This window comes from Vulpes lagopus, chromosome 20 (assembly GCF_018345385.1).
Source record: "Vulpes lagopus strain Blue_001 chromosome 20, ASM1834538v1, whole genome shotgun sequence".
Classification (NCBI taxonomy): domain Eukaryota; kingdom Metazoa; phylum Chordata; class Mammalia; order Carnivora; family Canidae; genus Vulpes; species Vulpes lagopus.
Window position 1 is genome coordinate 504,806 of NC_054843.1, and position 24,908 is coordinate 529,713.

At 67.5% G+C, this 24,908-nt stretch overlaps 1 protein-coding gene across 1 annotated transcript; it reads right to left on the minus strand.

The window, feature by feature from the left end:
- Positions 1–6,026: 6,026 nt before the first annotated feature.
- Positions 6,027–23,663, minus strand: COL6A1 (collagen type VI alpha 1 chain). Its single transcript, XM_041735087.1, has 35 exons — positions 23,464–23,663; positions 22,852–22,981; positions 21,286–21,486; positions 20,683–20,842; positions 20,439–20,567; positions 20,324–20,344; positions 20,071–20,091; positions 19,952–19,996; positions 19,173–19,226; positions 18,672–18,716; positions 18,551–18,577; positions 18,337–18,363; positions 18,207–18,251; positions 17,664–17,717; positions 17,431–17,493; positions 16,690–16,752; positions 16,516–16,569; positions 16,393–16,428; positions 16,126–16,188; positions 15,147–15,209; positions 12,684–12,746; positions 11,947–12,009; positions 11,569–11,619; positions 11,403–11,438; positions 10,869–10,931; positions 10,605–10,670; positions 10,134–10,169; positions 9,858–9,894; positions 9,548–9,556; positions 9,325–9,458; positions 9,112–9,221; positions 8,552–8,735; positions 8,277–8,457; positions 7,484–7,513; positions 6,027–7,360 (listed from the first exon to the last, which is right to left on the minus strand). Exons 1-35 carry the CDS (start codon positions 23,555–23,557, stop codon positions 6,738–6,740), a joined length of 3,081 nt encoding a protein of 1,026 aa, XP_041591021.1. The 5' UTR covers positions 23,558–23,663; the 3' UTR covers positions 6,027–6,737.
- Positions 23,664–24,908: the final 1,245 nt, after the last annotated feature.

The window sequence follows — 24,908 nt, forward strand, 5'->3', positions numbered from 1 at the left end:
GGAGGGCAAGTGATGTGATGAGAACTGGGGATTATATGTAACTGATAAATTATTAAACATTACATCTGAAACTAAGGCTGTACCATATTTGGCTAATCAAATTTAAATAAAAATAAATAAATAAATAAATAAATAAATAAATAAATAAAATCAACATAGAGACGTTAGTAGTCCCTATAGAAACAATGACCATACAATAGTAAATAGGAGTTAAAGATAATATGCAAAATTTATATGAAGAAAGCTTTAATTTGAAAGAGACTGAAGTAGACAAATGAAAATATAGGGCATGTTTTTGGACAGGAAGAATGGGTATCATGAAGATGTCAAATTTCCTTAATTTATAACTAAAAATATAAGGGATTTTTCCTCTCCTCCAGGGCTTCGAAAAATTTATTGTAAAGCTCATATGAAAAAATAAGCAAGAAGACTCCAGAGGATGCTGGAAAAGATTAGCAGTGGCAGGGGGAGATGAGGCTATTTCTAGCAGATGTAAAAAATACAATGAAGTATCCATAATAAGAAGTGTGGTATGGTACATAAATGGACTGATCAGTGGAACAGACTAGAAGATCGAAAATGGACTTACCCACATATATGGAGTTTAAGTACAATAAAAGCAGCACCACACGTTGGGAAAAGAAATGAGCTTTTTAATAAACGTCATCGGGTGATTTGGATAGCCATTTGGAAAATAAAATTGAATACTTATGCCAACTATATACTGTAGGATTAAACTTCATAAATCTAAATATAAAACATAGAATCATGTAAGTACTGGAAGAAAACACATGAATCGCTTTATAACTTGTGTACGGGGAAATCCTTTCTAAGTATTTTTCAAAGGGCGCCTGAGTGGCTCAGTGGCTGAGCGTCTGCCTTTGGTTCAGGCTGTGATCTTCAAGTCTGGGGATCGAGTCCCACATCGGGCTCCCTGCATGGAGCCTGCTTCTCCCTCTGCCTGTGTCTCTGCCTCTCTCTGTGTGTCTCATGAATAAATAAATAAAATCTTTTAAAAATATATTTTTCAAAATTCAGTACCAGCAGAGGAGATGATCAACACATTCAACTGTATTAAAATACACAGTATCTCTGGCCAAAGTTCAAAAAACGAAAGCAACCAACGATGAGTTGAGAACAAACACTTGGAAGATGTCCCTAAGGGCCAACCTACTTAATATGAAGAGTTATAGGAAATGGGGAAGAAAGAAACCAAGAACAGTGGGACAGAGGGCAAGAGCCACAAATACGCCTCTTCTCAGAACAAATGGATCTCCACACATAAAGAAGCGCTCGGCATCATTTGTAGTGGGAGGAATATAGACCCGGGTCCTGAAACACTGGCCCTCAGTCATCAGGCTGCTAAAGCACCAGAGGTTTGACAGGTGGTTTTATCGGTGAGGCTGTGGGGAGGCTCCGTGTCCTTGGCCACCCTGCAGGGCAGCGCAGCCTGTGGAGGGCTTGGCTGGATCTGACAAAGTTACAGATGTGCTTCCCTTGATCTGTTCTAAAGATGCACACATGTGCAAGAACAGGAAATGACACACGCGTGGGGGTTTGCTTTGCAGCCTTAGGGTTGGAAACGGCCCAAAGGCCTCACTGCGTGATCTGCTTGAATCCAGGGCAGATCCGCAAGATGGTAAACCCAGTCACTGCAAGGTAGGGAGAGTGCGGAGTGCCCTGCGCTTCCGCTGTTAGGCGAGGGCCTGGAGTGCAGCTCTGCGAATACGGGGCAGGTTTTTTCAAAAAAGATTTTATTTATATATTCATGAGACACACACACACAGAGGCAGAGACCCAGGCAGAGGGAGAAGCAGGCTCCCTGCGGGGAGCCCGACGCGGGACTCGATCCCAGGACCCCGGGGTCACGCCCTGGGCCGAAGGCAGACGCTCGACCACTGAGCCCCCGCCCCTCCCCGGCGTCCCTGGTATATTGTGAACTTGATCCAGCGACAGTATTTTGCTTAATAAGAAAGCAATCCTTATTTTTTAAAGAGATGAATCCTGAAGTATTTATGTGTGAAACGGTATAATGTCTGTAATTTAAAATATCTCAGTAAGTCGTCACAGCCAGCCTGGCGAATGTGAGAACTGGAGTGCGGGGTCAGGGGAGGGCGCTGCTCTGCCCTCCCGGCCCTGCTCTGTGTCTGGGCCCCCGGACGTCAGAATCCAAATGGCCATAAATGAATGAGCAGGATCCAACCTGGAGGGGCGCAGAGGGGGCCCGTGTGAGCTGGCCCTTGAGCCTGGAGACGCGAGTGTGGGGGCAGCAAGGGGAGGGGCTCAGTCAAGCCAAGGCTGCTTCTCCCTCTGGCGAGCTGTTAGCATTGGGGCGGCGGGGAGCGCCCCGGAGGGCCCTCCAAGTCCTGGTCAAGGGGCTGCGGGTCATAAAGAAACTGGACTTTGTTTACATTCCCTTCTGCCTGCTCTCCCATCGCTGGCGGAGGGGACCTGAGGGCTCCAGGAGATGGACTTGGGCCTCTGGAAGCGCGGCTATGGCCACGCTGGCTTTTGCGTCGTGAGCCCCTGGGCCCTGGAAGCTGGCGGTGGTGAGGTCGGCGCCGCCCAGCACCCTGGTCTCTGGCGGGCAACCCGCCTTCCCTCCCGCTAGACTTAGGGCAGCCAGGAGCGCCTGCGGAGTGTCACGCACCCCCGACGGGCGACGGGCGGTTGCGGAGCGTCCACTGCTGCGTCCCGGGCCCGCCTTCTGCTCCCCCGTCGGGGTCACAGGCCATTGGCGCCGTCTCCTGACCACCTCATTCCCTTGTCCCTCGGAAAGCCAGTGACCTGGGGGCCTGGCGTCACAAGGAGCCAGCGGCGTCCTCGCAGGCCGAGCGGGGCTTATCCTCCCACAGGAACCAGATGTGCGCGTGTTCAGCCAGCGGCTTCCCTGGAAGTGGGGCGACGCCTGGGAGACGGAGCAGCTGCTCCTGTCACCCGAGGAGAGGAGGGGAAATCACGTGGGCATCGTCTCGGCCGAGAGGAGGCTCCTCCCGGCCTGTCCCTGGGCCTGAGGCCCGGTTGTTCTGTCGGCTGATTTCTGCAGAACACCAAGTGTTTGGAAGCCAGAGTGATAGAGTCCGTGTTCGGGCTTTGAGGAGCAAAAGGGAGCTACACGCGTGATGGTTATGTGCATGTACATCACCGTTCACGGGCCCCAGGGACGTGTCGGGCCACCGGGTAGATTTTCACAGGCTCCCCCGGAGGGTCCCGGGAGCGTGCAAGGCCCGGCTGCGGGGTGGGGCCGGCCTCGCGACAGGCTGCGCCTCAGGTAGAAAGTGCGTGTCCTTTAACAAATCACAAAATTGGGGGCTTGGGAAAACGTGTCCGGCCAGTGACGCTCCCTGACGTGCTGACCCGTGTTTTCAAGAAGCACAGATGGACAAATGTCCCTTTCCTGCACATCCTTAGCGCAAAAAAAAACGCATTATGAAGACCAAATGTCGGTTGTCCTAACAAAGGGGAATGGCTTTCATGTTTCTGTTCGTTACAGCTCGGGGGGTCGGAGTCTAACATGAGCCGGTTCCTTCTGTTTCTGGCCTTTCCCAGCCTCTAGAGGCACCTGCGCTCCTTGAGCCGCGGCCCCCCAGCCCCAGCAAGGGTGGGGTGTCCAGGCCTCCAGCCTCCCTGATGCTCCCTCCCCTGCCCCGTGCATCTCCTCTGGGCATGAGGCCCTGGTGATGCCGCCTCCCCCCCCTTCCCCCCCACCCCGGTAACCCCGGCCTTGGAGGAGAGGAGCTGGTGAAGGGGGGTGGAGGCCCAGCAGGGGAGCTGCCCTGGGGGGAGGCTGGGCTGCACTGAGAGGGGCGGGTGGTCTCAGGGACCCTGACAGGAGCCCTTCCTCCTGAGACAGGGATACCCAGCGAGGGCCCCCGATTTCGGGGGTGAGCGTGGGACAGGAGGGCCGGGGCGAGGCACGGCCCGGGGGCAGAACTGTGACCCGCAGGCTGCGCACGGATGATCAGCGGCCGGGCTCGCACCAGCGGGGCATCTGGGGGCCCCTGCGGGCTTGAGGTCCCGCCTGCGCGGCCCAGGCTGGAACCGAGCGGTGGGTCCGCCTCGCCCGAGGCCCAGGGCAGCTCCCAGACTCGCGGGCTGTGGCCGGGGCTCGGCTCCTCGCAGGTGCAGGGCGGCGGTCCCCGTTCCGTTGCTGTCCCCGCAGGCTCTGGCTGGGTGGCCTCCCCGGGCAGCTCCCGGGAAGGACCGAGGTGGAACCCTCCAGGTCGGACCGCCCCAGAGAATCTTCCATTTGATTTTCTTTCTTAAGACTTTTATTTATTTACTCATTTACTCATGAGAAACACACACACACACACACACACACACACACACACACACACACAGAGAGGCAGAGACACAGGCAGAGGGAGAAGCAGGCTCCATGCAGGGAGCCGGATGCGGGACTCGATCCTGGGACCCCGGGGTCATGCCCTGGGCTGCAGGCGGCGCTAACCACTGAGCCACCCGGGCTGCTCTTCCATTTGGTTAACGCAGAGTCAACAGGTTAGGGACCCTGGTTACTCCGCCAAACCCCCGTGTCCTGCGGCGATTCACACCCTTGGCCGGAGCTGGAGCGCAGGGTGGGCGGCGCGCTGCGGGGATGCTACGGGGTCGCCGCGGGTTGTGCCCTCGAGCTGCCACCAGCCACGTGCGAGGCTCCGGGCCTCCCGGCCTGCAGCCATCGTGCGTGTCGTGGGGCTCCATTGCATGGAGCTCTCCCCGCTCTCCGAGGAGGCTCCAGGGGACCTCAGTGACCCCGTCTGACAGCTAGCACAGGCCACCCCTGCTGTCACGGCGGCCGGCGGCGTCGTTGGAGGGCAGGAAGCTCCCTGGCCGGCTCACACCTGTCTTCTAGAACCACAGATGCACCAAGGTCCCTTTCCCACGTGCTTAGCGCAGGAAGGCCTTGCGAAGAGTGAGTATCGCAGGAACACGGAAGCGTGTCCCATTTTTCTGTGAACGGCAAGGACGGGCACGATGGCGGAAAAGGGCTTCGCAGGCCGCTTACACACCCAGCCGTGGCGGCTGGAGACGCCCCGAGGGAACCGGGCCGCAGCTGGGGGCGGTGACCGGGGCGCCCTGGCTCCCCTCACGTGGCGCGGTCCCTGCCGGGGGTGCAGGACCCCAGGTGGCTGGATCCCTTGGCCCACGAGCCCCGCCCAGGCGGGCGCTACAGGTTGCAAACCGAGGCCAGGGCCGCGGGCGGTGGGGAGGGAGCCAGGAGCTGCTCGGGCTGCAGGTCAGGCTGGGCGCTCGCAGGCGGGCGGCCCACCGCGGTTCGGGGTGCGGGGTGCGGCTGCGTGGACGCCCGAGAAGGGAAACTGCCCGCTGGCAGCCGTGTGGCTCTTCACAGGGACACGCGTGGCAGCAGAGCGGTTTGGCCGGTGTCGCTGAGACCCCTTGGCGGGCTGCGCTGGCACCGCTCCTTCTGGGGGGCGTCTCCACTGGATTCGTGCCCCTGCCCCTGCCGGGCTGTCCGTGGTGTGCACAGGGCGGCCCCCCACCCACCTGCGGGTTCCCGGCTGCTTCCCACCGCCCCCCTGTCCTGGCCTGGTGCCTGTGGTGTCCTGTCCTGCACGCCTGCCCCCTTCACCCGAGGCCTGCATGCACGCAATCCGACATCCTGCCTGTGTCCTCCGGGCCCGGCTGCAGGGCGGCGGCATGCGGGGTGCCACCGGCCGGGCGCCTCCTCCTTGGGCACCGAGCCCCGTGTGCTTCTCCGTGCACACCTGCTTCCTGAGGCCAGGGCCACCCCTGCCAAGGGCACAGCCACGGCTCCCTGCCCCCTGCCCCTGGACCCCGGCCGCGTGTCCCACGGCAGCTCCCCACCCGAGACCTAACTTGCTGCTGCTTCTGCAGCCCAGGTGCCGGCCCTCCGCCACCCCAGACCCCGAGGGGGCTGTGGGCGCCAAGCAGGGGGTTTGCGTCCCCACCGGACCCCCACCCGGCCTGCCTCCTCCTCCTGTTAGGGCGGGAAGCGCAAGCCGGGCCGGGGTTTTAACTCCTCAGAAAGATGACGGCGCAGGCAGGAATGATCACCTTTATTCTGAAAAGTGGCTGACGTGGACACAGTGAGCAAACACAAGGAATCAGAAAACTAACATATAAAGAGGGTTTTCAGTAAAACGTAGAACCAATCACTCCCCTGAGGAAGAAGAGCTTTGGGTTGTTTTGTTTGGTTTTTGTTTAAAAAGAAACACCTCGCTTTGTGCCACCGAAGGCCCAGGGCCCAGGCTTTCGAGTAGATGGGGGGTCCGCAGGATAGCACCTTTGTTCTCGGGGCTCAGGGGACGCGGGCTTGAGGGCGCCATGGCCTGCTGTTTGCTGGAGACGCTGGTGCGAGTCTGTCCGTGCTGAGCCCCGGGCCCGAGGCCGCGGGAGCCCAGGTCTGACCCCGGGCAGCGGGGAGGGGGAGACTCAGGGGTTAGGGCTGAAAACTCCCCTGGACCCTGGCTTCCGTCCGTCTGGCCCTCACACGGCGAGGTCGCTGGCAGACCTCGGGGGCGTGAAGAAGGCTAACAAGAGTCCCGTGGGATTGTCTCGGCTGTGAGGGGGACACGGGAGGGGAGGCGGTGCTCAGCGACCCCCGGAAGGGAAGGGGGGTTTCGGGAACCTTAACACGGAGGGGACGGGGCGGGGGACACGGGGGCTTCTCAGGCTTCCCTGTATGAGCAGGTGGCTCCTCGGGTTGGTCGGAGCGTGCGCGTGGCGCCCACTTGGAGCCGTCGGCCGAGGGACTAGCCCAGCGCCACCTTCCTGGACACCGTCTGGTAGAAGACGCCGCGCAGCAGGGCCTGGTAGCTGGGCACGCGGAACAGGTGGCGCTCGCCGAAGGCCACGTCGTACTCGGCCGTCTTGCCGGTGACCAGGACGCGCACGTGGGGCTCGTTCACCTGGCGGCCCACCACCACCACGAAGATCTCGATGTCCGCGCGCTGGGCCTCCTGCACCGCCTTCTCGATGGCCGCCGCCGTGGCGCCCTGGGAGTTGCCGTCGGAGAAGAGCAGCAGCCTCTTCTTGGCATCGCGGGTCGAGGCCTCGCGGTAGAAGCGCGTCACGTAGCCCAGGGCATCGTTGACGTCGGTGGCGTCGTTGAAGAAGTCCATGCCGTCCACGGTGCTGGCCAGCACGGTGTAGTTCTGCAGGAACCGCAGCGCCCCGCGGCCCGGCCGCTGCTGCCCGGGCCCGCTGTACTGCACCACCGCCACCCGCACGTCGTGCGCCGGGTCCGTCCTGCCTGCCGTCAGGAAGCGCTCGGCCAGCCGCTTGGCGAAGCGCTTGGTGGTGTCGAAGTTGTGGCTGCCCACACTGGCCGAGCCGTCCAGCAGGATGGTGATGTCGGCCGGGGAGGAGAACGTGACTGTGGGGGGGGGCACGGGGTCAGCACTGGCCAGGCCCCCCGACACGGCCGCCGGCCTCTGGTTACCCCCGACCCTCCTCTGCGACCCCCGCCAGCGCCCGTCCGCGACCCCCCGCTACTCACTCGGGCAGGTGTAATCTGGACACTTCTTGTCTGTGGAAGAGAAAAACAGCATGAGGCCCGCGAGCCCTCGGGCGGCTCTCCCCTCCGGGACCCCGAAGCGAGTTGGACCCGAAGCACCCCGCGGCAGGCGCTGCGACCCTGCACCCCATGCACCCCTCGGAGCCTGGCCAGCACCTCCTCGCTGGGCCCACAGGAGGGGGCGTCCCCTTACTGTCGAGCGGCACTGGGGCCGAGGACGGTCGCCCGCTACTATCGAGGGGTCCTCACCCCAACTCTGTGTCGGGGCAGAGCCCGGGCCCCTTTGGGGGACGGGGATGCAGAAGCTCAGAGGGGACAGTGGCTGGTCTGCAGGCCCAACACCTCATGCCACACTGTTGGCGGGCGACGCGGACCTGCCGTGTCCCATGTAGGCAGATGTGACCCCGCACCCTCCCGCCTGTCACCGGCTGCCCGCAGGTGCATCCAGCTGTGCTGCCGGACGGAGCCCACAAGGACCTGCTCTGAAGTGGGCCCTGGGCCGTCTGGGGCGCCAGCAGAGCAAGCGCAAGTGTGCGGGTCACTCCAAGTGTGCGTGCTCGCAGGACAAAGCCTGAGAAGCACGGTGCAGCCCTCCCTGGGGAGCTGGGCGACAGGGTCCTCAAGCAAGAGCGCGAGGCGGCCCTGGGGAGGCCCTGGCTCTGGGGGCGTGGGGCTCCTGCGGCCAGGAGGTCACGGGGGCTGGGGGTGCAGCCGGGTCTCAGCTGCCCCGAGGCGGCTCCCAGCAGGGCTGCGAGGGGCCCCCACGCGAGCCCACCTATACAGATCTGGGTGGTGACGTTCTTCAGAAAATTGTCCTCCAGCAGCTCCGCATAGTTCTCCTTGACCAGAGAGATGCCCGGCCGGCCCTGGGGTCCCAGGCCTTGGCAGGAGATGACGTTGAGCTGGTCAGAACCCGCGACGTAGCCAAACATGTCCTTGATGCCCACGGAGACCACCTGGAGGGGAGAGGTGGCGTCGGCGGGGCCCAGGGGGAGGAGGCCCCCCACTCCGGGCTCAGGGTGGCCGTGTGCGGCGTGGAGGTGGCCCCACCTGGATGTCCGGGCCACAGAGCACGCTGAGTGGGGTGGTGTCCCTCTGGGTGTCCGAGCGGCCGTCCGTGATGACCAGGGCAATGCGGTTGTTCTGGGTGGGCGGCAGCAGCTGGTTCCGCGTGTACTGCAGAGCCTCGCCCGTGAACGTGCCGCCCGCCATCCACCGCAGCTTCTTGATGGCTCTGTGGGGCCGGAGCCCTGCGGGTCAGTGCTGGGCGGGTCCTGGGGCGATGGGGCGGGGCCTGGGGGTGGTGGAGGCGGGGCCTGGGGCAGCGAGGGCGGGGCCTGGTGTGGCGGGGGCGGGGCCTGGGGCGGTGGGGCGGGGACTAGCGCGGTGGAGGCGGGGCCTGATGCATCGAGGGCGGGGCCTGGGGTGGCAGAGGCGGGGCCTGGCGCTGTGGAGGCAGGGCCTGGGGTGGTGAGGGCGGGGCCTGGAACAGCAGAGGCGGGGCCTGGCGAGGCGGGGGCAGGGCCTGGGGTGGCGGGGGCGGGGCCTGGGCGGGGCTCGGGCCCGGCCCCCCCTTGCGAGGTTTGCAGGCTGCAGCACGGGGCACTCACTCCTTGAGCTCCTGGACGCTCCTGATGTTGGGGTCCCTCAGGCCCACGTGCTCCTGCATCTGGTTGTGGCTGTACTGCACCACGCCCACGTGCGACTGGTCACGCTCGAACTGTGGGGTCCCAGGCCAGGGTCAAGGGACTCCCGAGCTCCGGCAGGGCCCCGGGCCTTACCCACCCGGTGTCCCGGGCAGCGGTGGGGCGGGCCTGCCTCACCTTGACCAGCTCGTCCCTGCTCAGCCGGTCGATGACCTTGACAACGAAGTCCTTGGCGATCTCGAAGTTCTGCAGGCCGATGCTCTCGGAGCTGTCCAGCACGAAGAGGATGTCGATGGGGCCGCACTTGCACTCTGCGGGCAAGGGGAGGGTCAGCCTCCAGGGGCCCCCGCCCCCCTGCCCCCCCCCCAGGGAACACCCCAGAAAGGTTCCAAGGACTCACCACAGCAAGCTGGGGAAAGAGGAGAAGGGAGGAGTCAGGTCTGTTAGAGATCCTACCCCCACGCCCGGGCTGCCCTCGCCAGGGTGGGCTGCGCTGCCCCACACCCAGGCCTCCCCCATAGGGCAGCGGGGGTGACAGTGGCCCGGCCCCCTCTCCGGGAGCTTCTCGGACCGGGGCGCACCCCTGCCCCTCCTGCTTGCCCCCCACCCCGCGGTTTAACAGAGCCCTCTCTGCACCAAAGGTGGGCGCTGGCGCCGGTGGCACCGAATTCTTCCCAATGAAGACACTTGGTCAGAGATGAGACACTCACAGCACATTTTCATGATGATGTCCAGGATCTCACATTCCTGCGGGGACACACATGCACGGGGAGCTCATCGGGCCGCCGGGTCCCTTAGCCGAGACCACGGTGGGACTCACTTTCCAGGGCGGCAGGCACCCTGGGGCAGGGGTCCCTGCCAGGCGGCCACCTTGCGTCCCCTGTGGCCATCACACACCCCCTGTCGCGGTCATAGTGCCCCCCCCTCGGGGGTCCATGGCCAGAGAGGTCAGCCTCCCCCCACGACGATCACAGACGCTCACTTACATCTGGTCCCGGGGGTCCTGTGTGTCCTGGGGGTCCCTGTCAGAGGAAGGACGGGGGGAAGCTGGTGAGGGCGCATGGCCTCCTGGACTGCGGGTCTGCCTGCCGGGAGCCTCCCGGCCCTCGGGCTGACCCCACATCCCATCAGGAGCCCCCAGACACTGGCACTTCCTCCCTAGCCCGCGGGGCCAGCTGGGGCCCTGGGCACGGCTCGTCGGCTCTCACTGCTGGGTGGGGAGTTGTTCCGGTCTGAGTGGATAGGGCTGCCCCCCAGACACCCACCCTGGGCTCTGCTGTGCTCGCCTCACACCTCACCTGGTGACCAGCTGCTCCCCCATCCCTGAAGCCCCCCGACCCTTGAAATTGCCCGTCCCCTCCTATCCCCCCGTCAAAGGGCCAGCCGTGCTGAAGCCTCTGCCCTCCGACCCCTCCGCAGCCTCAGAATTCCTGCGAGCCCCGGCCACGCCCCCTCACCTGGGGACCTTCGGGGCCCCGGTACCCCTTTGCTCCTTTGACTCCTGGTGGGGAGATGTCGTTGTTCTGGAAGGGAACAGCACAGCGTCACCCAACACGACCACCACCAACCAGACCCTCTGCGTCTGGTCCGTCCACGGGCCCTGGGCTGGTGCCCCCTCGTCCCCCGCAGAGCCGCAGCTGCCGCCTCCCTCCACCACCACCCCCCGCCCCACGTCCGGACCCTGCAGGTGACCTCAGCACCCTGGGGGGCTCTGCACTCACATCATCTCCGGGGTCTCCGGCTTCTCCCTCGTCGCCCTTGAGGCCTGGGTAGCCTTTGGTGCCCTGCGGGTGACAGGAGCACACGGCCCATGGGGAGGAGAGTCCTGGGGGCAGGTGTGTGTGTGGCGGGGACCCCCGCCCGCGCTAGCTGGGTCCTGTCCCCCAGCACCGGCCCCTGCCTGCCTGGTTTCTACCAATTTTCTATTTGAAACCAGCTTTATGAGCTGGAAGCCACGGCGCTGCGTTTCCTTTTTAAGAAGCAGAAGCTTTAAAAGGAAAAGATAGAGGAGACACTGTCCCCGCGCGGGGACGGCACAAGGTCCTGGGGAGGCCCTGAGGCCCAGCGCCGGCTGGACGACACCCTGAGGCTTGGGGCGCAGTTCCTGGGAGCCCAGGGGCAATGCCGGTCACCCTGGGCCGGGCAGGGGCCCCACAGACTGAGACACGTGTGGGTCTGAGGGTGCACGTGTGAGCGTGTGCATGTGCTGCACACGTGTGAGCACACCAGGAGCCCGGCGGTGGGCGTGTACTCACGTTTATCCCGGGGGGGCCCCTGCTGCCCGGATAGCCCTGCGGGGAAAGACAGGACGGTCACAGCAGGCTCTGACTCGGCTGGGGGCAGGGGCGCCGAGGGACACCCCCCGCCACCGCTTCCTGGTGCGGCCCCAGGGACGACGGGGCAGGAACCCGGGGCACTCACAGGGAAGCCAGGGAAGCCCTCGGTGCCGTTTCCCGGGGGGCCGTCTTCGCCCTGCAGAAAGTAGACCGAGTCCTGTCACTGGCCGCCGTCCAGGCTCGGGGTGGCGTCCAGAGGAAGGCTTCCCCCTGCCCAGGGTGCCCTGCGTGACCCGAGTCTGGAGCGGGCGCCCGGGGCCTACGGCGAGCACAGGGACCGCAGGGGCTGCAGCACCCCTGATGCCCCCAGACACAGGCCACGTCGCCTGTGAAGAAGCACCTCCCCAGACACTGCAGCTGGGACGCTCAGACCCCGCGCGTGACCTCGAACCCATGGCTTCCTCGACCCTGCAGCCAGGCATCAGCCCCACCCGGGCCCTGAGCCCCTGGGACCACTACTCACCCTTTCACCCATCAGCCCGGGGTCTCCGGGGGGGCCCGCGGGCCCAGGAGCTCCTCTGGAACCCTAAAGAGGGGAGGGGGGTTTGGGAAAGTGAAGTGGACGCGCAGCCAGTGAGCAGGGGGCTCCGAGGCGCCACACCGCTGAGCACAGGAAGGACGGGCTTCCACTCGCCCGAGCGGCGTGACTCGGGGAGGATCTTTAAATCCACCAGCTGGAGCTGCCCACTGGGCAACAGAGCCCCTGGGGGAGCCCGCACCTCCTGCCCGGGATCCCCCGGGCGCCCCCGGACGCGGCCAGAAGGGGACCCACGTGCTCAGGGCGGTGACCCCCGGGGCTGGGAGCCGCAGACGGCCGGGAGGCCCAGCCCCGGGGCTCCGAGAAGCAAAGGGACGCAGCTCCGGGGGCCACGCAGGCGCCTCAGGCAAGTTGTGCAAAATCGTTAAGGGTTTTAGAAAATGTTCATAATGACAAAATTAGAAAACAAATTTTAGGAATCCAAATTTATAAGGCATAGTATGCAAATAAGAAAAATAAGTTGAAAAGAAGCCCAAACGTTCATTTTATCTCCGGGTGGTAGCATTTTAGATTTCAATTCTTATTTTTTTCCTGCATTTTTCGAGTTTCCTGAAAGACACAGGTGCCACGAAATGCACTGAAACAGCTGCGCGAACCCGGAGCGGGGGCGCTCCCCAGTCCCACGGCCCTCCCGGGGTGCGGGCGCGGTGGGGGGCACTCACCTCAGGCCCCGGGGGCCCCTCGTCACCTCGGTAACCTTTAGGTCCAGCGGGGCCAGCCTCGCCCTGCGGAGACGGACACACTGTCACACCTCTCGGCCCCGCAGAGCCCCCGGCGCCCCAGACCCACGCCGGCTGCTCCCCTGGGCCCATGCGTCTCCCGGGGCCGCTGTCTGCCTTTCTGCATCCAGGTTTTGGCGCCCCGAGCACCAGGGAAACCCGGCCCGAAGACGGGGGGAGTGCACGCCAGGCGTGGAGCCGGCCCCCCTGGGACTCGGGCCTGTCTGCCGACCCCTTCAGGGAGGCTCCTGTTCGCGGGGTTCTCCCTCAAAGGAACACACTCCCGGTGACCCGGCCTGTCCCATTCACCAGCGCTCAGCGGGGGCTGTCGCCCTCCTGCCAGCAGCAAGGACCCACAGCCCCGCCTTGGAGCTCCTGGGGGTAGCTCTGTGGACATGAAATGGGGGCCAGGAGGATGGGTGGGAAACAGAGGCCCTCTGAGCCCCAGGCCAGGCCAGTGGGAGGAAGGAAGGAAGGATGGAAGGAGGGATGGGAAGGAGGGATGGATGGATGGAAGGAAGAAAGGATGGAAGGATAGAAGGATGGAAAGAAGGATGGATGGATGGATGGACAGATGGATGGAAGGAAGGGAGGAAGGAAGAATGGATGGGTAGAAGGATGGATGAAAAGATAGATGAGATGATGGAAGGAAGGATGGTTGGATGGATGGACAGAAGGATGGAAGGAAGGAAGGGAGGAAGGAAGGATGGATGGACAAGTGGCAAGACAAGCGAGCTAACGGAGACAGATGGGCATGGATGCGTCTTACGGTCCAAGCAAAATCCTGGACAGCGCCTGCGTACACGCTGACAGGGGACGAGCGGAGTCCACGGTGCCCACCTGGACGGCCCCCAGGGGAAGAGCATCCCAGAAGGACGCTGCTTGTGTCAACAACGTGCCAGCCCCCGCACGCTCACACGCGTGACAAGGTTCAGAAAGAAAGTGAACTTCGGAAGAAAGTAAAATCGATCCTTGCGGGGGAGACGCGGGGGCAGGAGAATGGCGCCTTTGCCGCACGCCGTTCTCCCGTCGGAGTTAGATTCAACCGCGGCTCCGAAGCCGGTGACAGGGCCTAGCCACAGGGCTCTTTGTGCACAAGCCACAGAGCGTCTACACCCATCTTACTGGGGAGGTGTCATCCGCCCCTACCGCCGAGGAGACGCGGATGCTCCAGAGCGTCGGGCCTGTGCTCACGCTGGCAACAGCTGGCTCCTAGCGGGCCCCACTTGGAATTACGTGGGAGGACAGTTCCCCACCGAGCTGGCCTCCAAGTGGGTCCACGCCCCCGGCGCCCCGCACTGGAACCGACCCAGCACGTTTTTAATGCTCCTGCAGACTGGGCAGCCCTGCTGCGGTCGCTGCTGCTTTCTGGTTTTTTAAATTCCTTTTTTTGTTAAAAGCCCAATTCCTAATTTCTCTCCACGAGAAAAGCCACCAAAAAGGCTTGAAGCCACAAGCCACGCCCCACCGGAGCCTGAGCCCTGGCGCTCTGAGGTCGGGGCCCCCAGCCGCTGACTGCGCGAAGCTCCCGGAGCTCTCGGCCCCCCAGGGTGCTGTCCCCTCGTCCCCCACTGGCGTCTCCCAGCTGGGTGTGCGCAGACCCTGCCCTGCAGGCCAGGCAGCCACCCCCGGGATGCCCAGCGAGTGGCCCCTTGCTGGGCTCGCCTTGGGGGTGGTCGCCCCAGGTCCATGGCTGCCCGGGCGGGCAAGCCTTGGGCTCCTCCCCGCGGGGGTTTCGGGGCTCAGGCATCTGGAACAGCGGCCTCCTGGCCACCGGCAGGAAGACAGAGCCCTCCCTGCGTGCTGGGGATGAGGCTCCACCTAAGGCCGCGGCCTGGTCGGACCCTCTGCTTCCCTAGCCGCCACTCTCATCTCCTCCCCCAGCACGGCCTCTGGAAAGTGTCACATCCAGGAATTCCAGAAACTTCTATGCACCGACACTCTCACGTCTGCCTCCAGCCAGGAGCTCACACCTGGATTCCCAGTGCTGAGCAAGCCTCTTCCCCCAGTGCCTCCTGGGGCCTCAAGGATGCCATCCCCAGCATGGGGTGACCCTGCCCCGCCAGGCCAGGGGGCGTCCCCAGGTGTCCCGGGGTCCCCCGCCATCGCCCCTCCCACCCACTCTGAGGCGGGGTCTGCTCACTCAGGCCTGTGTCCCGGCAGGAGCCTGCAGGGTGACGGGGGCAGCCTCTGACTCCCCTCCATGAGCACAGTCCCTGAGGGCCGTGGGAGCTGGGTGGCCCCGGCTGCGCCCGCCTCCTGCCGCTGGCTCCTGACCCTGGGCAGCCCCTGCAGGAGCCACCCACGTCAGAAGTGGAGAGAGACCTCCCTTACACTCATGAGCTGCCGTCAGCCTTCTGGCCAGCGTGAACACCCCCCACCCCCGCCCCCCAGACAGCTTCCTACCGGGTCTCCGGGGATGCCGACGGGGCCTTCTCGTCCCTGGTCACCTTGGGGTCCAGCTTCGCCCTGGGGAGGGACGAGCAGTGAGTGTGGAGGCCTGGACAGGTCAAGCTGCCTGGGCGCACGGGCAAGGCCAGGGACCCCAGCTCTCCGAGCCAGGAAGCGCCCCGAGCCCCCGCGGGCCTGGCCTCATCCCTCCTCCCGGGAATTCACCACGAGGAGGTCAGCGGCCCTCTAGAGACCTGCGTGGCTTCAGGAGGCTGCAGCGAGGAGGCTCCTCCCGAGGCCGGGGGCCGCAGCCCGCACCTGCTCCCCCTCCAGGGAGGCTCCCTGACTGGCCTTGGCCGGAGCGGCTGCGGCCCTGTTTGCCCAGGGGCTCCTGGGGTCCTGATTGCACCAGGGGAGCTTGGGACCGGGGTCAGGCCATGTCGTCCCTGCACTGACATCCCTCCCCAACCCCCGTGCTGGGGGCGTGGGGTCCCTGGGAGCTACGAGGAGCAGGGCCGGAGCAGGGCCGGGGCAGAAAGCAAATCCCTCTTCAGTGACCTCGGCCTCGGGCTAACACGCTCTCCGCATCGGGGCAGCTGGACACCCGTCCCCGGAGGAGCGGTTTTCCTGGGTGGTCACAGCAGGAGGGACCGCGCGACCGCTGGGGTGTGCTGTTCCCGGCAATGCCCTCAAGGCTCGGTCCGCACCCCAGGCTGCCGGGGTTGGTGGTGGTGGGACGAGCTGGTCGCCGGGAGGGGGCCAGCGGGGAGCCTGCCCTTGGCTCTCCTGGTCTGGACCCGCGGCCTCCTGGCCTCCCTCAGGCCCCTTGAGACGCCCCAGGGCCCGGGTTGGGTTGTGCTGCTGGGAAACCAGGTGAGGGCTCGGTCGCCAGAGTCCAACGGGCGGCCTGTGTCCTGGGGAGGCGGATGGCCTGAGCCCCCAGGCGTGGGGCGGGGGCGGGGGCGGGGGCAGGCTCTCAGCTCGATGAACTCACCGGGTCTCCCCGTGGGCCCCGCACGCCTGGGGTCCCCCGTGGTCCTCTTTCCCCAGGGCCGCCCTGTGCGGAGAGAGGCAGACGGAGGTGAGGCTGCAGCCCAGGCACTGCGGGGAGGAGGGGGCGGAGGCCCGGGTGGGCGCTGACCTCCCCGGTGGGAGACCCCGTCCTCTCAGAGCCCGGGGTCCCCCTGTCTCTGACAGAAGTCCTGGGGCCCATGAGCACGTGGCTGTTTGGCGGTGTGGCCCACGCCCCTGCCCCACTCACCCTCTCTCCAGGGGCACCGTCTGGTCCGGGGTTTCCCTGGGATTGAGGGGAACAAACAGCGTCAGTTTGGGACGGGAACTCTGCCTGGGGCGGGGGGGGGGGGGGCGGACTGTGGGTTCTCACCTCGTCGCCGGCTTCTCCCTTCTCTCCGGGGGGACCAGGCAGCCCCGGCTCGCCCTAGGGGGGACAAGGGTGCAGCTGTCCCTCTTGGACCTGCGCTGGGCCCCGGGGCTGCGGCCGGCCCCCATCCCAGGGCCCGGGGCCCCCCCACCTGCGGGGGACTCCGCAAGCACTCACCTCATCTCCCGGTGGCCCCGTGTTCCCCGGCCTCCCGGGCTCCCCATCAGCTCCAGGGGCACCCTGCAAAGGTCGGAAAGGTCATGCCCACGCTGTCCTGGGGCACGGCCCTGCCCCGCCCTCCTCCCCCACCGAGCACAGGCGCCTGGATGCTGAGGGCCCTCCCCAGCCCCACTCCTCTACCAGGACCCGCCTGAAGCCCCCTCCCCGTGGCACCCCTGGGCTCAGGCCCGCGCATGCCGAGGTGGTCCAGCTCTGGTCACCAAAGCCTGTTCCATCCGCTTGGAAGTCAGATGGAGGCCCCACGCGGAGATCGCCCAGGAAGTCTGCATGGCTGGGGCGCATCGGAGGGTCAGCCTTACCTGGCCGCCCCCCTAGCTCCCCCCGCCGCTCAACACGCCAGGAAAGTACCCGCAACAGAACGCTGTGCCCCACGTCAGACGCAAAACCCGAGGTCCCCATTCCTGACTTTCCTGCCTGCTCGCAGCCACCAGCAGCCTGTTTATCCTTACATCATGCCCTCCAGGTGAGGGGACGGATTCCAGGCTGCGCGGCCGTGGGGGCCGCCTGGCCTGCTGCAGGTGGGCAGCGTGGGGGGCCTGGGGCGCAAGGAGGCCCAGCCCTCACTTGGGGACAGCTTCCGCCTTTTCCACCCCGCTCCCCGCCTGCCCCCGCAGAGGGTCTGCCTCCGGGAAGGACTTCTGGGTCACGCCGGGCAGGTGGGGGCGCCCGGCCACTAACCTTCTCTCCTTTCCGTCCGAAGGCACCTGCGTCACCCTTGGGCCCGGGGGGTCCTTGAGCTCCCTGGTGGGAAATCGTAGGAGGTCAGCCCTTGGTCTGCAACAAGCAGCCGTTGGGCTGGGTGCAAACGCTGGAAAGGTAGGTCTGCGCGGGGCACCCCAGGTGACCCCTCGAGGTCCACGTTTGCACCCGGGAACTTAGTCTGAAAATGTCAGCGACAGAATGCAACTTACGTCGAATCCGGGCGAGCCCTTGCAGCCTGGCAGGCCGGGGTAGCCCATCTCCCCCTGCAAGAGGAAGGCGGGTCAGTGCCCGGACTCGCGCTCCGGCCTGGCCACCCCTCCGGAGGCCCCGCAGGGACGGTGGTCTCCCCTTGGCCAGCCCGCTTGGGTCCGGGAGAGGGCGGGGCCGGGATGCCCTGGGGCTGGGCAGGACCCGCTCCGGCCTTTCCCGCTGCCTCCACGCTCCGCCCTCCGGCCGCCAGGCCCCGCCTTCTTGCACCCTGGCCCCGCCCCATCGCATCCCGACCCCGCCCTCTGGCAGCCAGGCCACGCCCCCTCACACTGGCCCCGCCTTTGGCCTCTAGGCCCCGCCCCTCACACCCTGGCCCCACCCCCTCACACCCGGCCCCGCCCCATCGCATCCCGGCCCCGCCCTCTGACAGTCAGGCCCCGCCCCTCACACCCGGCCCCGCCCCATCGCACCCAGGCCCCGCCCTCCCACACCCTGGCCCCGCCCTCCCGCCCCCAGGCCCCGCCTCCCGCCGGGGGACCCACCTTCATGCCGTCCACGCCATCGATGCCTCGCTTGCCCTTCTCGCCCTGCAGGGAGCAAAGACCACGGAGGGGTTCACAAGGGTCAGAGGGCACCCCTGGGGCAGAAGCCAGGCCCCACCCCCACACTCACCTTGTAGCCCTTGGACCCCCTGGAGCCCTGCAGAGACAGGAGAGAGAGGGAGGGGGTGGCCCCCCAGCATGAGGCAGGCTCCCGGGGAACTGGCCGCGTCTCCCCAGGGAGGCAGAGGAGGGTGGCCGCGATGGGTGCCGCCGGCTCAGGCTCCAGCACGCGGGGGGCGGCTCTGTGCCCCGAGGGACACCACCCCAAGGCCCGCCTTACTCACCTTCTCCCCTCGGCTCCCTTTCTCTCCCTACAGAGCAGACAGGAGAGAGGGGGTGTCACTGGTGTCCCGGGCCAATGCCCCAGGGCGAGCCCAGATGTGTTTGGGGGAGGGGGAGACACACCTTCATCCCCTGGTAGCCGATGGGTCCGAGGTCCCCGGGCCTTCCCTGGAACAGAGGAGGGGGCATGTTAGACGCCCCCGGGGCAGGGGCAGCCCCCCATCTGCCCAGGCCTGAGGCCCAGACAGCAGCCTGAGGTGATGGCTCCTCCACCCCCACTGCTGGGGGCGTCTTCTCAGTGGGGCTCCAGGGAGGGGAGGGGGGTCCAGGATGCCCCCCAGGAGGAGGGGGGAAGGCCGGTCCAGGCTCCCCAGGAGTGGGGGGTGGACTGTGGGGAGACGTCCCTGGGCTGACCCCCCACTTGCTCCACTGAGGTCTGGGCCGAATGTGCTGGAAGGGACGGCTGCTCACTGCCCTTGGGGCCATATGCCCTGAAGGTCAGGCCACAAGACCGTGGTGCCCAGAAACCAGCCATCCTTCTAGAAGCTTCCACCGAACCCAGCTCCCCTGCCAGCCTCAGGTTTCTCAGCACCCCCACCCCGAGGTCGGGCGTTCGGCACTCACGGGGTCCCCGGCTTCTCCTTTCTCTCCTGGGAGGCCCGGCTTCCCACGTTCTCCCTGGAACACAGAGCAGACCGAGGTTGGGGGATGATTTCTGTTTATTTCTAAGAACCTGGCGGCAGAGACCCCCCCCAACTTGTCCCCAAGAGAAGGATTCACAAGATATTCGGGGAGCTGCAGAGGCCTTGGGGTGTTGGGGCTCCTGCCGTGGCCGCGGCCTGCCCTGGGTCTGTGAGCTCGGGTGCCCGCGCCCGCCCACAGCCCCCAGGCCCTGTGCTGCCCGTGCGGCCGGCCGGACCCCGACCTTTCCCTCGGGCCCCCCACCCGTCCCCACTGCGCGGGGCTCCCAGGCCGGGGCGGGCTCGGCACCCGCGGACGATGCTCCTGAGGTTCAGGGCCGCGGACTCCGACATCACGCAGCAGCCGGGAGCTTGCACTTGCAGAGCAGCGTGCCAAGGGGCGCACGGCGGCCGCTACCGCTGACTTTCTGTGGGGGCCACACCTGGCCCGGGACCCACATTTGCAGCCCGGCCCGCGGGGGGTGCGCCTCCAGGGAGCCGTGGGGAGGCCGGCGGTCAGACCCCCACGCTAGCCCCGATCCCGGCGCCGGCGGGCCTGGACTCTCTCCCCACGGTTGGGGGCGCCTCGGTGGGTGGGCGCCCTGTGGGGCTCAGGACAGCCGCCTGGGGGCCCGCCGCGTCCCCGGCACCAGGGGCTCCGGGCGCAGGGCCCTGTGTGCTGTGCTCCATCCTCTGCCTGCAGGGAGGGGTGCGGCCACTCACCTCATACCCGGGGTCGCCCCGTGGCCCGGGAGGTCCTCTGGCGGGCTGCGAGACAGAGAGAAGGGTCAGGCCGAGCCAGCTTCCTGGGTGTCGGCAGAGGGGGCCGGGCCCCTACTCACCTGGCATTCGAAGGAGCAGCACTGCCGGAGGAGGGGGGACAGAGGACACGTTAGAACGCGGGGCTCCGCGGGGTCCCTGGGTGCCCACCTGCGCTCCGACGGCGGGCACCGGGGGGCAGAGGGGCTGGTGCTGCCCTGGGCAGCGGGGGTGGGGGCGAGGGGGGAGGGGAGGAAGGGAGGAGGGGAGGAGAGGGGAGGGCAGGAGGGGAGGGGAGGAGGGGGAAGGGGAGGGGGAGGGGGAGGGGACCCCTACCACTTGCTCCACGTTGTTTTTCTGAAAAGCGAAAGGGAAAAGCGGTTAGCTCCTGTGCTGGCTCCTGTGCGGCGCAGGTCCCCGCCCGGGCCGCGGGTCCCCCCGGGCTCCTCACGATCATGTCCACGATGGTGTCGATGGTCTGGGTGATGATCTCCTCGGCGTCCCGGCTCTGCCCCCAGTCGGCCGCCGTGAAGTTGCGCCGGTACGTGTGGTCCGTGGCGATGATGCTCAGGCGCGGCTCCTGGGGCGGACGAGGGGGGCGGCTGACGACGGCGGGGCCTGCCCCCCATGTCTGCTCCTCCCGGCCCCCACCGCCCGGCGCCCCCCAGGCCTCGGGGCGGGCGCGGGGCTCCTACCAGGTGGTCGGGCGTGATGGCCACGGAGAAGACCTTGACGCCCAGGTGCTTGGCCTCGTTCACCGCGTCCTCCAGGCCGCCGCACGGCTCCTTGTAGCCCTCCAGGGGGTGCCCGTCCGTCACCACTATCAGGTACTTGTTCTCCTTGAGGTGGGAGCCCCTGCAGGGGTGGGCAGCGTGAGGCCCCGCCGTGACCCCCGAGCTGGGGGCGCCGCGGCGCGGGGAGGAGCGGGGCTGGCGGCCTGGGGGACGCGTCTCGGAGGGCGGTTTGCGCGGGCTGCCGCCTCCCCCGGCCCACCGGCTGCGGACAGAGGCTGTGACAAAGGACGTGAAGCAGGTGGCAACGGTTTGTGGGGTCACATTTCTCAGCGACGCTGTCTTGGAAATTGCAGGGGTACCGGGAGAGGCACGGGTCCCCGCCCCCGAGCGCCCCAACCGGCCGGGGCAGGAGGGGACGGGCCAGCGCAGCCGCGGCCGGGTGGGCGCTCGCCGGGGACCGAGTGGCCGCCGCTGCTGTCCCCCAGGGCAGGTGCGCGGCGTCCTTCAGCGTGGAGGACACGGCCCCCCGAGGCGGGGCGGCGCCCACCTGGGACGGGCACTCACCCCACAAGCAGCTCCTCCAGCCCCTTCTTGATGGCGCAGTCCGTGTAGGTGCCCTTGCCGAAGTACTTGACGGCGTCCACCTTGGCCTTGAGGGCGTCGCGGTCGGCGGGCATGGGCGTCAGCGGGCTGATGATCTCCACCTCGTCGCTGTAGTGCAGGGCGCCCGCGTTCCACACCAAGTTGCGGTCACACCGGTAGTACCTGCGGGGCCGCGCGGGGTGAGTGGTGGTCCCCCCTGCAGGTGCCGCCAGGGCCCCGGGCTCCCCGTGTGTCCGTCCACGGGCACGACGATCGCCCACTTCACAGGCCCACAGGTCGCCCCGCCCCGTCACACCCCGGCAGCGCTGGCTGGACTTCCCTGCCCTGGGGACCACGCGGGACACGCGGCGGGGCGGGGTGGGGGGGTGGGGTGGGGGCGTGGTCGGGAGGGCCGGCCCCAGCCTGCGGGTGACCACTGTCTGCCCTGACGTCCGGGGTGCTCGGAGGAAGAGGTGTGTGCCCCTCCGGGGACGGGCCCCGCGTGGACGACAGGGGGCAGGGCGACAGTGCAGGGAGGCCCCTTCTAAGTGGGACACTGCACGGGTCCCCGTGGCCCTGAGTGGCTGCCTTTCCTGCCCCTGGGCACCTTCCCCGGAGGTTTCAGGGGTCACTCGTCGGGACCTGGGGTAGATGCCAGCCGGTTCAGCAGTCAGGGTGACCGGGGCCCCCACAGCAATGCCAACAGCATCCACAGCAGGAGAGCTCACCCCATTTCACAGCTGGGGAAACTGAGTCATGAGAAATTGAGTAACGAGGCCTAAGGCACCTGGAGGAGTTGGGGGGCCTTAGGGACCCCGGCATCTGGGCTGAATTCAAGGTTTCAGGTCACATGGCCCTTGCTGGGAGGCCCCCACCCGCTGTCCTTGCCACCCCCTCAAGGTTGGGGGCTAAGTGCCCTGGCCCCAGGTCAGCAGGTCAGCAGGGGCGCAGCAGGACGGGGCCCAGGCCCTGCCCAGGTGGGAGTTGGGGGAGGAGCCTGCTTCTGACCTGGATCCCCCCCATGGCCTTGACTCCCCCACGGGTGTGTCCAGTCATCAGACGGCCACTGCCCCGGGAGCCCCCAGCACCCCCCCTCCCCCGCACACTCCTGGAGCAGATGAAAGAGTGAGGGCGCGAAGGAGGGCGGCCCTCCCGCCTCCGGACCAGGACACTGCGACACCAGAGTGTTGGCCTCGGGACACAGGCTCCCACCGTCCATGGGGCCGGGGTCTGAGTCCAGGGGTGGCGAGGGGGGCTCTCTTTTGGCAGTGGGCGGAGCCACGAGCCTCCTGCCAACTCCTGAAACCCGTTCTGCTGGGCCGGGGCGGCACGTCTGGGGTCCTGGGAGCCCCCCAGGGCACCGCTGTGCCCCAGCCCCTGGGGTGCCCTGCACGTCCCCTCCTCACACTCAGCCCCTTCCTGGCCCGTTGGAGCCGCTGTGGACACAGGAGGGTGACTCAGTGGCCTGGTTCCTGCCCGGCCCTCTGGTTGGGCAGGGGGTCGGCTCCAGGGTGGGGCTCCAGGGTAGAGGCTCACGGCCGCTCCTACCTGTCCCTCAGGTTGTCGATGAAGCGCTTGGTGAACGCCTTGACCTTGTCCACCAGGGCCCCATAGGGCTTCAGCCTCAGGGCCACGCTCTCGGAGGTGTCCAGCACGAAGAAGAGGTCCACGGGGCAGTCTGGGCCAGCATGGGGGGCTGAGGTCACACCCTGTGCCCTCCTGGGCACAGGGGAGCCACCTCCCCCAGGCAGGCCCGGCACGGAGTGGGGGGCAGGGTGACCCTGGGAGCCCCGCATGGGTCCTGGCACCAAGGGAGGGCAGGGTGACCCTGGGACCTCCATGGGGGTCCCGGCACCGAGGGGGAAGGCAGGGTGACCCTGGGAGCCCCCTGTGGGTCCCAGCACCGAGGGGGAAGTCAGGGTGACCCTGGGAGCCCATGGTCTGGGAGCCCTGCCTGGGGTGGCTTGCTCTGCGCCCCGGGTCCCAGCTTGGGGACCAGGTTGGGGCCCAGGGGAGTCAGACGCCGCCAGGACCTGGGCTGCTCCCAGCGCGTCGCCCACGGGTGTTGCCCCCCCGGGAGTGGGGACGCTGGGGCCTGTGGGGTCGCGCCGGGCACCGGGACGCGCGCCGTCCAGGGCCCGGAGGGGCGGCGGGACTCACCCTGGAAGGCCACGGCCCGAGGGCTCCCCGGCGCGTCCTGAGCGGCGGCCCAGCAGGCGAGCAGCAGCGGCAGCAGAGCGCGGCCCGGCCCCATGTCACCGTGTCACCGCCGGCGGCGCCCAGGAGCGGAGGCTCGGCGGGGACTCGGGACTCGGGACTCGCTCGGCTCTGGCGGCCGCGGCCCAGCCTCAGCCCCACGGGCGGGTGGCGGGGGGCGGGCCGGGGCGGGGCGGCGCGGGGGCGGGGGTCCCGGAGGCTGAGTCACGGCCGCTCCGCCCCGCGGCTCCCTGCCCCCGCTGGCCTGGGTGCCCGCCCCCCGCGCCCCCGCGCCCCCCGCGCCCCCCGCGCCCCCCTGCCCCCGCTGCGCCCCCCGCGCCCCCCGCGCCCCCGCGCCCCCCGCGCCCCCCGCGACCCCCTGCGCTCCCCTGCGCCCCCCGCGCCCCCGCGCCCCCCGCGCCCCCGCTGCGACCCCGCGCCCCCCGCGCCCCCCTGTGCCCCCCTGCGCTCCCCGCGCCCCCCGCGCCCCCCTGCGCTCCCCTGCGCCCCCCGCGCCCCCCTGCGCCCCCCGCGCCCCCCTGCGCTCCCCGCGCCCCCCGCGCCCCCCTGCGCCCCCCGCGCCCCCCTGCGCTCCCCGCGCCCCCCTGCGCTCCCCTGCGCTCCCCTGCGCCCCCCGCGCCCCCCTGCGCTCCCCGCGCCCCCCGCGCCCCCCTGCGCCCCCCGCGCCCCCCTGCGCCCCCCGCGCCCCCCGCGCCCCCCTGCGCTCCCCGCGCCCCCCGCGCCCCCCTGCGCCCCCCGCGCCCCCCTGCGCTCCCCGCGCCCCCCGCGCCCCCCTGCGCTCCCCTGCGCCCCCCGCGCCCCCCTGCGCTCCCCTGCGCCCCCCGCGCCCCCCTGCGCTCCCCTGCGCCCCCCGCGCCCCCGCGCCCCCCGCGCCCCCCGCGCCCCCGCGCCCCCCCGCGCTCCCCGCGCCCCCCTGTGCCCCCCTGCGCTCCCCGCGCCCCCCTGTGCCCCCCTGCGCTCCCCGCGCCCCCCTGTGCCCCCCTGCGCTCCCCGCGCCCCCCTGTGCCCCGCTGCGCTCCCCGCGCCCCCCTGCGGTCCCCGCGCCCCCCCCCCCGCGCCCCCCTGTGCCCCCCTGCGTCCCCCGCGACCCCCGCGACCCCCCGCGCCCCCCTGCGCTCCCCGCGCCCCCTGCCCCCGCTGCGCCCAGGCCTGGGTCCCCGCGCCCCCTGCGTCCTGCGCCAGCCGGAGGCCAGTGGCAGGCCCAGGCCCTCTCGGGGGTGCGGGTGTGCGTGTAACTGGCCCCCAGTAACCGCTCAGGTAGACGCTCCCTCACGCTCCCTCACGCTCTAGCTGGAAAAGATCCCCACTTGATAGAACAAAGGTAACCAGTAGGGACGGAGCCCCTGGAGCCGCGGTGGGCCCGAGCGCCCCTGGGGTCAGAGCCCGAC

Coding starts and splice junctions, on each gene's coding strand:
- COL6A1 (XM_041735087.1), bottom strand. CDS start 23,557: ATGGGGCCGGGCCGCGCTCTGCTGCCGCTGCTGCTCGCCTGCTGGGCC. Junction 20,843..21,285: donor CTGGAGGAGCTGCTTGTGGG/GTGAGTGCCCGT, acceptor CCACCCCTGCAG/GGGCTCCCACCTCAAGGAGA. Junction 17,718..18,206: donor ATGGCGTGGACGGCATGAAG/GTGGGTCCCCCG, acceptor TTCCTCTTGCAG/GGGGAGATGGGCTACCCCGG.